This window comes from Notothenia rossii, assembly GCF_949606895.1.
Source record: "Notothenia rossii genome assembly, chromosome: 10".
Lineage (NCBI taxonomy): Eukaryota > Metazoa > Chordata > Actinopteri > Perciformes > Nototheniidae > Notothenia > Notothenia rossii.
The window spans coordinates 12083522-12097349 of NC_136908.1; the positions used below are offsets into that span (position 1 = coordinate 12083522).

The following is a 13828-nucleotide window of genomic DNA, read 5'->3' on the forward strand; positions in this document are numbered from 1 at the left end:
CCCGCTTGCAATGGGGGTCATCCTAAAAAATTAAGTCATCCCTTCACCACTCTATTGGACCAAGCCTTCACTGTCAAATAATACCATTGTTGTGTATAATAAAAGTTTGATAGTTCATATTGTAACGTTGTTTTAGAACACCCTACGGCAGGGGTGTCAAACTCAAGGCCCGCGGGCCAAAACCGGCCTGCGACCTCATTTTACGTGGCCCGCAAGAGCTACCAAAGAATATCATATACAATACATTTGGTGTAATTGTTCAATATTTGCTCTCAATTACTTGCCCTAGACTTCTACTTACAGACTTAGTTATTTATGAAGTTATTACCAGAACTGATAATAATCCAATGCAGAGCCAATAATGTAATATAATACATTATTTTATATATATTATATATTTATATATGTATATTTATATAGTCTTAAAGTTACAACAGGCCCTTTGAGTGCAAACATAATGCTAGTGTGGCCCGCAATGAAGTTGAGTTTGACACCCCTGCCCTACGGGAACTTCATATCCAAGCCACAGGATCATCTTAACTATGTGAAACCTTAGCTGTCAGTGTATTTTCATATCAATATTCTCTTGCTGTTGAGTCAAGTGGTCGCTCTTAATCAGCATAACATGCCTTCTATTATATTTTGAAGCTAACCATCATCATGAGGAATGTTGAGATTGCACATCTGATTAACATCATAACCCCTATTTAAAGAAAAAATACAACACAAACACGACAAGAGGTACCTTGATGTATTGTATGGACTTACATACCTCCAGTTACGAATGTTATGGTTGTACAATTATTTTCTATTAAGTGTTAGATTGTCCATAAATCTGCAACTCTTTAGCCCTTTTTTCAAATTGACAAAAAGCAAGTTCATGTTACAGAGTCTGTCATTTTATTCATTGTCCAGGTGATACATTCGTCCGTACAGACAGGCAGTGACCAGCCCACCGGTCATGTTTGAGTGTGTCATGGTCACTGTGCCATCTGGAGCTGTTTCCAGTTGCTTCGGCCGCTCCAGGACAAACCTGCTGGCCAAAACTGATGGATACACATATCTGGAACCAAACCTCCCTTCCAAAACAAAGTCAAATTTAGACTCAGCCTCTTGTACTTTCTGTCCACAGGAACTGGGGTCCAACCCTGCACAGCGGAGGAGTGCACACACCTGCAACATAATAATGCATTTTAGAAGAGGCAGTTTAAAATATTACAATTAATTTTTTCAAGTGTATACCTGGATGAAGTAGATTCCGTTGTGTTTTCCAGCAAATGCTCCCAATGCGTAGAGCTCTTTACTGTCACCCTGTTGTATCCGCCGGTACTGGAGGTTGCAGCAAAATTTGTCATTACACACATTGACTTGGCCCTCTGTCTCCCTCAAGGGGACAAATGTAAGTGGGTCGTATGTCACGGATGAGTTAAAGGTTTCAGGAGCTGTATGGAAAAGATGTGCAATATATATATGTATATATATACATATATATATAAATAGCACAGCTATTTACGATATATATATATACATACCTGACAACATTCCTGGTTCAAAGGACTGCGCAGCTGAGCTCACAGATATCCTCACAGACATCTTCAACATCTCCCTGAGCCAGGCTGTTGTTCCCTCATGCTTCAAGGTAACCACCATCATACCTGTACCGAAGAAGTCATCACTTTCCTGCTTCAATGACTAGTGCCCAGTAGCGCTGACTTCCCCCATCATGAAGTGCTTTGAGCGGCTCGTCATGAAGCAAATAAGATCCACCCTCCCTCCCTCCCTCCCTCCCTGGATCCGTTTCAATAGGATATCGAGCGAAGCAGTCCACTGAGGATGCAATCTCCTCTGCTCTCCACCCAGCCCTCTCCCACCTGGACACAAAACAACTCTTATGTTAGGATGCTGTTCATAAACTTTAGCTCAGCGTTCAATACCATCATCCAGCAGCTGGTTTGTAAACTAGCAAACCTGGGCCTCAGCCCCTTTCTCTGCAATTTGCTGGACTTCCTCGCTTCCAGACCCCAATCTGTACAGGTCAGCAACAACACATCAGGCACCATCACACTGAGTACGGGGGCCCCCCAAGGATGTGTGCTCAGCCCCCTGCTCTTCACCCTGCTGACCCACGACTGCACACCCACCCACAGCTCCAACCACTTCATCAAGTTTGCGGTTGACACAACCGTGGTGGGTCTCATCAGCAACAACGAGGAGACCAACTACAGGAGGGAGGTGAACCAGCTGGCCACGTGGTGCTTAGACAACAATCCCTTTCTCAATGTGGAGAAAACAAAGGAGATTGTTGTCGACTTCAGGAGAACCGAGACCCAACACCCCCACCCACTGACCATCGTGGTGCTGCTGTGGAGCAGGTGGAGCAGCACCAAATTCCTGATGAACATCACCGGGGACCTCTCCTGGAGTAACAACACCACGTCAATCGCCAAGACAGACCAGCAGCGCCTATACTTCGTCCGAAAACTGAAGAGAGCAGGAGCCCCCCCCCCCCCCCCCCCCCTCCTCATCATGCTCTCCTTCTACCGAGGCGCCATCGAGAGCATCCTCAGCAGCTGCATCCCCTTGGAAGCTGAACAGCATCCAACCGCAAGGCCCTGCAGCGCATTGTGAACACTGCTGAGAGGATCATCGATGCTTCACTCCTATCACTCCTGGACCTCTACAACAACCGCAAAGCACTCAGCATTGCTGGTGACCCCACCCATCCCTCCACCTGCCTCTTCACCCTCCATCCCTCCATCCCTCCACCTGCCTCTTCACCCTCCATCCCTCCATCCCTCCACCTGCCTCTTCACCCTCCATCCCTCCACCTGCCTCTTCACCCTCCATCCCTCCACCTGCCTCTTCACCCTCCTGCCCTCAGGGATGAGGTTCCGCAGCCTGATGTCGAGCACCACCCGACTAAAAAACTGTTTTTTCCAACAGGCTGTCAGGAGGCTGAACTCTCTCCCCTCTCTCCTCTCCCTCCCCTCCCTCCCCCCTGCCCCCACTGGACTATAACTCCCCACACACTCAGACACTTTTTACGCTGCTATGGACAATCTTGCACAAATATTTTGCACATTCTATATGTACAATTTTGCACTAATGTACATTCTCAAATATTGAAGTGACTGTTATTTTGTATATTGATTGTTGTATTTTTATTTAGGTCTTAATGTGTGCACATGTAAAAATGTGTCGTTGATTCTTTGTATATATATACATATTTGCAAACATATTTGTTTTTATATTCGGGATTGCTGGAAACAGTATTTAAATCTCTCTGTCTGTACACACAAACTGAAAGATTGACTATAAAGTTGACTTTGACTTTGATATACCGTAAATAGCTGTGCAATATATACTTCCACCTTTAATACTTTCACCTGGCTATAACCGTTACTGGGACTGGTTGTGTATTTTTTTTAATTGTAAATTGTGTAATTCCTACTTTTACCTTTAATATTTGTATGCATGCTTCTTAATTAACATTAAGCTATCTTTGGCTCTTTAATTGCCGTAACAAATGTAAATGTCCCCCTCGGTGGGACGAATAAAGGTATTCTGATTCTAATTATTCTGAGGAGGGTGATCCAAACAGATTCCTTAAGTGTAGATGATGTGGACTCACCCCCAACTAACCCCTCCTCTGTGTCCACACTCTGCCCCGCCCACAGTGGGTCTAAGACTGGCACCCTGGCCACCAGCAGCATGCCCTCCTCTGGGTCTCCTTTCTGGGCGTGGTGGTACGTAGCAGAATAAGGAGTGTAGATGCCACTTCCTGTCATTGTCTTGTATCCATGGGTAAGGGGGACGTTTTCTTTACGAAGGTTTGCCGCAAGCAGGGTGACCTTAGCACCTAAGCTAAATGCACTCTGGAACTGAACTGAGTCCAGCAAAGGGAGCGAGTTGAGCCAGCCTGTGGGGTAGATCAGCTGATGCACACCCTGAAAGAGAGGAGGCCCTTGTCAGAAAGAGAGCAGACCAAAGAGAACTGTAGCGTTGGGTACAGAAAATGAGTGGCTGTTTTTCTACCTTCTCGACCAGTTCAATTGTAGGCTTGTAGAACAGGATATCAAAACAGGTGATGAGACCAAACCTCCCAGCAAAAGGTGTATCAAACGTTATGATCTCAGGTTGCGGCGGCATGTCAAAGGATTCTTCAAAGTAGAGGTTTTGTTTATGGTATCGGGCCACCAGCAGGCCATCTGAACTGTGCGGAAGAAGATTGTGTGGAAAGGCTAATTAGAAAGTTACGTATTGGTGCACTTGTTGGACTACAGCTAATCTAAACTTTTTATTTAATCTATTATTACCACTTTACACTAGCCTCAGACAATGCTTTAAACAGGAAACAGAAGCCATTCATTTTGCATTTTTGTAATTTTGTAATCATTTCACTTGCAGAAGTGGGAGTTGATTGTCAACCGCTGCCTGGTTGGGCTAAATTGTTTGCGTTATCACCCAACTTTGGTGTTTTAAAGTGTTGGTACAGATTCATCAAAGTCACTCAATAATACAAATTAACTAACTGATCAAAGAAATGTTAGTCAGCAACCCCTGTGTTTCTCAAAGGTAAAATTACAGTTTTTGTCAAAAAACTATATTTGATGGGAACAGAGCATTGATAATGACTGTTGTAAAACAGAAAGAGATAACTGCTGAAAAATCTGACCATCCCTTTACATTTTGCACTGCACCTGAAAACCACGTTGGTGTTGAACTGCCAATGTCCATCAGGGGGACAAGAGGAGGAGGGATCAGTCTTCAGGGGGCAGGGCTGCAGGTCGGCCATGTTGGCCACGAGGTAGAGGTTGTAACGACGGGCTATACAGCTCAACCTCTGGAGAACCTGCGAAACAAACACAATTAAATGTGGTTTTTATTCTCATAATAACTGTTGCATCACTTAAGGCTCTTGGGTGACTCCATGTCAGAGTACTGTGTTAAGCTGCCTCCAAATTACATGTGATGTGTTCTTTGCTCACCGCAAGGTAGGGCACACATCCTTGTAGTGAAAAAACAGCTAGTTACTTTTGTTTATATGGCAACATCCCCTGCTTGTCAGTGCCATTTAATACAGTTGTACGTCAAAATGATCAGTGGCATTTGAGGACTATGTTTAAATATGTGTAACTTTGAACCCACCGCTAGGCTGGCGGCACCCCTCTCCATAGGAACACAACGGTACAGCCCGATCAGATATGTGTTGCCGCTGAATGTGTGAAGGCATCTTAAGAATCTTGTTCATAACATCAGATCTGAAAGTGTGATTGTGCACCTCAGTGTTGTTGTATTTCCCCGGCTCTGTGCAGGGGTTCCAGCTCTCCTCCTGGGGGTCAGGAATGGTTTCCAGGTAGTTAAAGATGGACAACCGGCTGAAGTTGAAACCCTGAATACCATCTTCTGGAAACACCAGGATTTGGACACCCTGACCAAGTGAAGATTGGGGGAAAGTAAAGAGATGAAACAACCTATTACTCTACTGTAATCATGAACTGTGTGACAGTACATGTGCTTCTTTATGTGAGTTATGTAGGGAATTTTAGCTCTGAGTTAGGATTAGCTTAAAAGAGTCCAGGAAGTTTATTTACAAGTCAACAGCGTTTAATTAAACAATGATACAATGAATTTGCAGTGGGTGGGTGTTTCTCAATGTGAGGAAGTCTGCTCCAGCATACTACATCATCGAGTGCTGCCGAAGGACTGTTCCAATGTCCAGCATACTTGGGGTTTGTCTCACTTCTCTTATTTTTCATTTCCTCGCTCCTCGGGCTCGGTATCACCGGAAGTTGATTTGTCTGTCTTATTTTTGCCGGAGGACCAAGGATCGAGGAGTGATAACGGAGGAGCGGTAATCGAGGAACTACCAGACCATCCTCCGGTGAAATCTTCAGACACTCGCCCCGCCCCCTTATTGTGTATCGCTCACTGATTGGACGATGCAGCGCATTTACCGATCTGGCTGCTGTCAGGCGATCAGCTGTGCGGCGTCATCACAAACGGACGTCGCTTCACGTGACGCTCCGGAGGAAACGACGTCCCATTGCTCTTAAAACTAATTTCCCTGCTTCTCGTGGTTTCCTTGCGTCTCTCCATGCTTCCCTGGTGGGAGGGACTAGTCGCAGGGAAACGACGCAAGTGAGGGACGCAAGGAATCCATTTAACCGAAGTGAGATGCAGCTATGGAATTCTACCGAGGCCGACGTACTTCGTAGCGGGAAATTTCTAGGCTGCACATGAGTAGACTCCGTGGCCTTAAAATCCCCACAATGCGTTGCGCACCGACTCATTTCCAAATCTTTGGCGGAAATCGCGCTCCATTTAAGGCGGGGCCTCGCATATGACGCACACCTGCAAACCTGTTCCACAATTCTTCGCTTTCCGAGGCTAGGAAGGATTCTTGCCTCGCTTCTGGCTCGGAAGACATGTGCTACCAAGTAAGCGTCCTCTACATTGAGAAACACCTAGTGACTCAGCCCGAGACCGTTTCTCAATCGCGAGGAAACTGGCTTCCAAGCCAATATTTCAAGGATACTACGTCATCGAGTGCCGCCGAAGGACTGTTCCAATCTCCAGCATACTTGGAATTCCAACGAGGCCACGTCCTTGGTTTGGGGGTAATTTCGAGGCTGCACATGGGTAGACTTCACGTCCTTCAAATCCCCACAATGCTTTGCGCACGGACCAATTTCAAAAACCCTTGCGGAGAATTGCTGAACCGACGCAGAACAGCACACATTTAAATGTAAGTATGTAGTGGCGTAGAACATGTGTTGGTAAATATGTTACTTTGTTGCATTTGTTATCACCAAAAATGTGTTCCGTGAAAGTAAAGCAAGTTCATAATTAGATAGACATCGTGAGGTATTTATTTTCGGTACAGTTTATGTTGAAACCGTTAGAGAGAGTGGCACACTTGTAAGCCTGTTCCATTCTTCTTTGTTTTCCGAAGCCGTGGCTTGGAAGTATACTTGCTTCGTTTCTGAAGGAAGTGACTTGGAAGTATGCGACTACCAAGCCAGTATCCTCGCGATTGAGAAACGGCCCGAGTGTGCTCCCTCCGTGATGGATGGCTGGAAAAGAGACGTGACGTATTTATCATCCGTAGTTTTCTCCTATTGGCTTAGCGACGACGGGGGCGGGTCCAAGGCACGTCCTGTCGTTTTCTGAAGTTAGTTTTACAATCTTCTTATAATATCTATTGGTCATTTAAACATTCGCTAATAATAGTATTGCGGCGTCAATAAGTGAGCGTTGAAGACTGTGTTTAGTGTGCAACACAAGTATATTGATTCATCAACTAAAATGATATGATACTGATTGGTTTAATGTATTTTCAATTTCAACAATCATCAACTCTGGAATCAATATGATCAGTATTATGCATTTTACAAAGAAAGTTTGCATTATGATTTTTATGAATTGTATAAATTGAACTTTGAAATTTGATAAAAAATTCACTTATATTAATTTCATTGTGAAAACGCTCGATAAATATTTGTTAAAATACTATTTAGATAAGGGAAGGTAAAACAATCCTAACAGGTTAATATAATACTTGTCTACTACAGTGTGTGTTCTATGTTTCGGTAGTGACCATTTTTGGTAGAGGAAGAACATTCCAAATACAGTCTGAAAATACGATATACAAATGTACTGTTCTTACATGTGTAATTTAGACATGGTACAAAATATATATGGACAAAGTTTTGGGAAAAAAACATACAACATTTCAAAACATTTCCAACCTGACTTTGGTCCAATTCGATAGAATGGCCCATTTATTGATTTTATTCCTTAGTTATACAGAGAAACAGAACCACTCCTGATGACTCAGTTTACAATACATGTCTGTCTTTGTAAGTACCCTACTATCATGATTTAAAGAATGTCCTTTTTATTTAATATAATCCTGACAGTAGGCCTACCTTGTAGTAATGTATGGCCCTGATCAAGCAGAAACTGATTCTTTAAGTTGGTGGTCTTCGGTTAGGATCTGTTGAAATATAAACTACAAGATATAGTTTCTACTAGAACATGTTTAAATGCTTTAATGTTCAAAAAACACTTTTTTCCTCATACTGACTGTCCTGTCATCTGAAAAAGAAACCGTAAAAAATGTATTCAGAATTTTTAGTTTTAAATTCTTAAAAAATTGTGATTTCATAACTTTTCAGTGCTCATGGCTTTTAAAAGGCATAGTTTCTGAACACAGATTGTTTGCATTTCATTTAAATATTTTCGCAGAATTGAAATAGCACTTGTTTTTTATTTTTAAAAATAGATAAAAAGAAAAAAATAACAAACATAGTGGAAAGCTTGAATTAAAAATGAACAATTATGACACGCAGGACAATTTACTTACTTTCACGGAAGACAGCAACAAAACATGTATCACTGTTCTATCCAACATACCTGTTTGGTGGCTTTGGCAGCCTGCACCTCGTAGATATCCAGGTTTTTCTGCATGTTCCTCAGGGCATCAGAGCGGGAAACAGGGATACGAGGGTCACCAGTCTGGATGACGGTGTGCTCATAAACAGCAGCAACGTACGAGGAGTCCACGTTGGGCTCCATTTGAACGACTACTGTTAAAAAAGAAAAACTGATGACAATGATTAAAAGCATTGTTCCAATCTTCAAATGTTCCTGACATGAACAAAGGGTGTACACCAGACCGACAGGTTATTATTTCGATAGAGAGGGTTCAATGTCTAATATAAGGCTGAGGTAAACAGAGATAAAGAACATTTATATTTGCACATTTGTATTTGTCAGAGGCGAATGAACCAATCCGTTATGTTTACCGTATAAATCTGGGAACACATTCACTCTTGTACTTTGTGCTGCTCTATGTTTTTTTTCCATACCTTTACATAATGTACAACCAATCAGATGATTAGAAGTTTAATCTCCTGAAGTCAATATATCAATTTATCCAGGGGTTAAATTGGGATTTGATATGTAGATCTCATGATTTGATAAAGCATTATCTGCTCCATTATCTGTATCAAATGCTGCAGCTTCTGATCGGAGCCGATCAGAGCAGAGACACACGTTCACTAAGCCAAAAAACTATATCCGGTCACAGAGATCTGCTATTTTAACATATCGAACCTAATATATTAAGAACGAAAAAAGGTTTAACATATAGTTTTTTATATATGACAAATTTGCGAGAATGATGACGTCAGAGCATCGTCCTATGTGCCGGGGCTTAGCCCCGGACAGCCCTGGCCCAATTTAACCCCTGAATGTATCATTGGGCAAGATACTGAACCATTAATGTTTGCTTAGAATCCCTGGAGGACTGCCAGTGGCAGGAAACAAAGTGAATGGCTCGCATCAAGCTTTATGCAGGTTAAAATATCATATTAACACATTTTAAAGAGTTTAAAGCTCTTGTTGAAATAAAATAGTCCTAATCTTCTCCAAAATCTGGAGCAACTACAGTACCTAAAGGAGTGAGTGGGGGACAAGAAACATGCACAATTGCTTTAAGCAGCATTTTTTAAGCTTTTAAAAACTGTCTTCTAGATAGAAGGAAGGTTTGCCTTTATGAATTCTGGTATACTAAAATCCTCATGTGATCTACTACTTTGCTTTGCTGGCCATTGTGGGAAAGAGAGCTTTTATAAACCAGAGGTTGGAAGGTCTTTCCAAATAATAGGCTTTCCAGCTGATGCTGCCACAGGACACAAATCAGAACCGAGTGCAAGCAGATGTTTTATCACAAACGTCAACAAACAAACAAGTGGTAAGAAAGTCAGGCGATCCAACCTGCTGCTACCTCTATTGCTAAGAGTAGCCAATCCAAACAAGAATTCAAGGTGGCCTCCGAAATCTAAAGCCATGTGATACATATTTATTTGTTTAGGAAGGGATGAAACGGAATTTCTGGACTGACTGTACATATTTTTATTTTGAATGCTACATCCCACCACATCAGAAATGGATGTCCGAAACTGATGCAGTAATGTGTGTCAAAAGATTAAATGTGCACAAGCTAAACAAGTGTTTGTTAGACATTTTTTTTTATGATTCAGTATTAAAATGTGTTTGATATGTTTCCCCTCTACATCGGTTCCAAAACAGTTCATTCATTGTCCAGGTGATACATCCGTCCGTACAGACAGGCAGTGACCAGCCCACCGGTCATGTTTGAGTGTTTCATGGTCACTGTGCCATCTGGAGCTGTTTCAAAATGTTTTGGCTGCTCCAGGACAAACTTGCTGGCCAAAATTGATGGGTACACATATCTAGACCCAAACCTCCCCTCCAACTGGAAGTCCATTTTAGACTCAGCTTCTTCTACTTCCTGTCCACAGGAACTGGTGTCCAACCCTGCACAGCGGATGAGAGCACACACCTGCAACAGAAATACATTAAGATATTAAAATATCTAAAAGGATTCTCATTCATACCTAGAGTTGGTAAAATTCCAGAAATATGTAAGATTTACATTATATCATATAGAAGCAATTTGCTCAGGCTTAATTTATTATGTGTTATGCAGATAGGAACAAAGCTATGCTTTTGCATAAAAACAAGAATCCACCAATGTGGCAAATAGATACAGTTTAAATTGTGCCATTTAGGTAGCTAGCTAAATAATTTATGGTGCTTCAAAAATGTAGGCTTTGAGCACATTTAGTGTTTAAAGTAAGCAACTTGTTTTTAGAAGAGGTTTTTGACCAGAGACTAAATGATTTGTTAAAAAGCCTCAATTAGAAAAATGGTCTTTTAACCAAAACATTCCAGAATACCGCTTATATGTCTATTCCCTCGGCACATAAGTTCAATATAAAAGTATACTTTTTTTCTATTTAAAAAAAATGCAAAAAGTCCCAAATTATCTTGGACATTTTCAGATTGTTTGCAACCCCTTTGGTACCTGCACAGCGTAGCGTCCATTCACAGTGTGAGTTCCACCAAATGCTCCCAATGCGTAGAGCTCTTTACTGTCGCCTTGTGGAATCAGCCGGTACTGCAGGTGGCAGCAAAAGGTGCCATTACACACATGTACTTTGCCCTCTGTCTCCTCCAAGAGGACAAAAGTAAATGGGTCGTACATCATGGATGAGATGAAGGTGGACGTAGAAGAGGCAGAGGAGGAAGGAGGAACTGAAGAAGAGGTTTCAGGAGCAGGAAAATCCAAACAGCTCTCTTTGTGACAGAACCCAGAGTCTTTAGTTGTAGACCCGTCTGTCACGCTCTGCCCCGCCCACAGAGGGTCTAAGACTGGCACTCTGGCCACCAGCAGCCTGCCCTCATCTGGGTCTCCTTTCTGAGCGTGATGGGATTTGACAGAAAAAGGAGTATAGATGCCACTTCCTGTCATGATCATTTGATCGTTACAAATGTTTGCTGCCAGCAGGGTGACATTGGCACCTAAACTCAACGCATGCTGGAACTGGATTGTGTCCAATAGAGGAAGCTGGTTCATCCAGGCTGTGAGGACGATCAGCTGACGCACACCCTAAAATGAGAGGCCAATGTTAGAAAAAGAGAAGACCAAACAGAGGACTATGGAGTTGGCTGAGTGTCTACCTTCGTCACTAGGTGAATTGTAGGCTCGTAGAACAGGATGTCAAAACAGATGATGAGACCAAACCTCCCAGCAAAAGGTGTATCAAACGTTATGATCTCAGGTTGCGGGGGCGTGTCAAAAGCCGCCTCAAAGTAAAGGTTGTTCTTATGGTAGCGCCCCACCAGTAGGCCATCTGACCTGTATGAAAGAAGATTCTGGGAAACATTCACAAGGAAATAGTCCATTGGTGCACTTGCTGGACTTCAGATGAACTGCTTTTATTTTAAGTTCTGCACTGCACCTGAAAACCACGTTGGTGTTAAACTGCCAGCGTCCATCCGAGGGACAAGAGGAGGAGGGGTCGGTCTTCAGGGGGCAGGGCTGCAGGTCGGCCATGTTGGCCACCAGGTAGAGGTTGTAACGACGGGCCATACAGCTCAACCTCTGCAGAACCTGTGAAACAACTCAAATGTGAATTGTGTTGCATTACTGGAGGCTCTGAGGCTGAGCAAACAAGTGGTCTCTCCATTTCAGGGTGTGTGATTGTGCACCTCAGTGTTGTTGTATTTCCCCGGCTCTGTGCAGGGGTTCCAGCTCTCCTGCTGGGGGTCAGGAATGGTTTCCAGGTAGTTAAAGATGGACGACCGGCTGAAGTTGAAACCCTGAATACCATCTTCTGGAAACACCAGGATTTGGACTCCCTGACCAATGAAGGATGAAGGCAAAGTACACATATAATGCAACACATTACTCTATACTAGTCATAACATGTGTGATAGTAAACTTGCTCCTTTTTATGTGAGTATAAATGATGACTACTTACAATTTTAGTTATGCCACTTATCGAACAGAAACTGATTTTACAGAGTGCACACTGCTTATGATGCAACTAGGTTAACTGTTAAATATTCTTCAATTTATAGCAACAACAACAATTCCGGTGACATATGAGTCTTTACTAAGTGTCCAAGGACCAATACACTCCAAAGTTAATAATTAACCATAGTGCAAATGTGTGTTGTTTGCTAGGCTGTCAGGAAAAATTGTGACATGCAGGACAAAGTCTGTGCATTTCACAAATGTGTCACTTTGAGTAACCCTTTTTGGACGCCAATAAAATACCATGTTGAAAGGTTTTCTGCTTTACTCCTAAACATGCAGTATTGAAAGAAATGGATACTGGATGAGGGCTTCAAACCCGTCCAATATTTTCCAGAATAATAGATTAATTATTTGCTCAGGAGAGAAGCAGGACATCTTCATATTTAAGAGCTTGAATACTTAAAACGATTACAATTGATTAAGATCTTGCATAGTATTCCTGTCAACGGACTAATCGACTAGTCCTTACAGCTCTTTAGTTGATAAACAGAAGCTGTATCTATGAAGTGGACCAATCTGATTTTGGCTGAAAAAACATGTCTCTCGCTTCTAACTCGACAGTAGCCTACCTGCTGAGCGGCTCTGGCAGCCTGCTGCTCGTAAATATCCAGGTTTCGTTGCATGTGCTGCAGGGCTGCAGGGCGGGACAGGGGGACCCGGGGGTCCGGGTTCAGGATGACATTGTGCTCATACACAGCAGCAATGTACGAGGAGTCCACAACTGGCTCTGTTTGACCAAGAGCCTTAGATACAGATAAACTGCTAAAAACAATAAACAACAAAAACATGGTTCCTTCCCTGAGAGACATGAAGAGCATCCTACAAGTGTTTAATGTTCTGCTTTAGAGGTGATAAGCTCCCCTTGCGAAATAGTTGTCTTCAATACATGTGCGTTCATGTGGTCGTAATTTATGCAGCAGCTTTTGCTTTCATTTCATTTTGGAATATATAGCTACGTGTCCAGCCCGTAGGTCCTGCCCTGAAAGCATACATTGTTCTTTACAGAATGAGCGACAACATAGCTGTGATATTATACATCCATGGTGATACATAAACAAACCTTTATTTTGAAAATACACGACCGGAAGTAGTATCCTTAAAACCCGGAACCGCTTTGCATGGCCGACCTTACTTCAACCAACATGAGCAGGACATGAAACACTTGGGTTTTAATTTTGCACATTGCAGACAACATTGTTTAAACACATGCGAAGACATTTTCAGGAACGGAATCGTGTGTTATTTGTCCTCGTTTGTCTGACGTCTCCCTACGTGTTTGTTTACAAAGGGGCGTATTAGCATTAGCTTTAGCACACACTCTGTAGTACAATGTCAACAGCACCGGAGGCACCAGCAGGAGGAGTAACATCAGCTGGAGGAGCCGGCGAGAGGCTCCAGAGCTGCTGGAGCTGT

At 42.8% G+C, this 13828-nt stretch overlaps 2 protein-coding genes across 3 annotated transcripts; both read right to left on the reverse strand.

Moving 5' to 3' along the window:
• Positions 1 to 877: 877 nt before the first annotated feature.
• Positions 878 to 8739, reverse strand: LOC307021675 (biotinidase-like). 2 transcript variants are annotated; one of them, XM_079654021.1, is made up of 8 exons: positions 8419 to 8739; positions 5282 to 5431; positions 4687 to 4852; positions 4036 to 4241; positions 3632 to 3947; positions 1533 to 1655; positions 1243 to 1442; positions 878 to 1173 (listed from the first exon to the last, which is right to left on the reverse strand). In XM_079654021.1, exons 1-8 carry the CDS (start codon positions 8629 to 8631, stop codon positions 901 to 903), a joined length of 1647 nt encoding a protein of 548 aa, XP_079510147.1. In that variant the 5' UTR covers positions 8632 to 8739; the 3' UTR covers positions 878 to 900. The 2 variants fall into 2 exon arrangements, with proteins under 2 accessions (XP_079510147.1, XP_079510148.1); XM_079654022.1 differs by having other exon boundaries at positions 4036 to 4213; positions 4701 to 4852; positions 8419 to 8735.
• Positions 8740 to 9906: 1167 nt separating this feature from the next.
• On the reverse strand, positions 9907 to 13742 carry LOC307022950 (biotinidase-like). Its single transcript, XM_079655884.1, has 6 exons — positions 12985 to 13742; positions 12085 to 12234; positions 11835 to 11986; positions 11554 to 11731; positions 10898 to 11482; positions 9907 to 10372 (listed from the first exon to the last, which is right to left on the reverse strand). The coding sequence occupies exons 1-6, from the start codon at positions 13231 to 13233 to the stop codon at positions 10100 to 10102; spliced, it is 1587 nt and encodes a 528-aa protein (XP_079512010.1). The 5' UTR covers positions 13234 to 13742; the 3' UTR covers positions 9907 to 10099.
• Between the last annotated feature and the right edge of the window lie 86 nt (positions 13743 to 13828).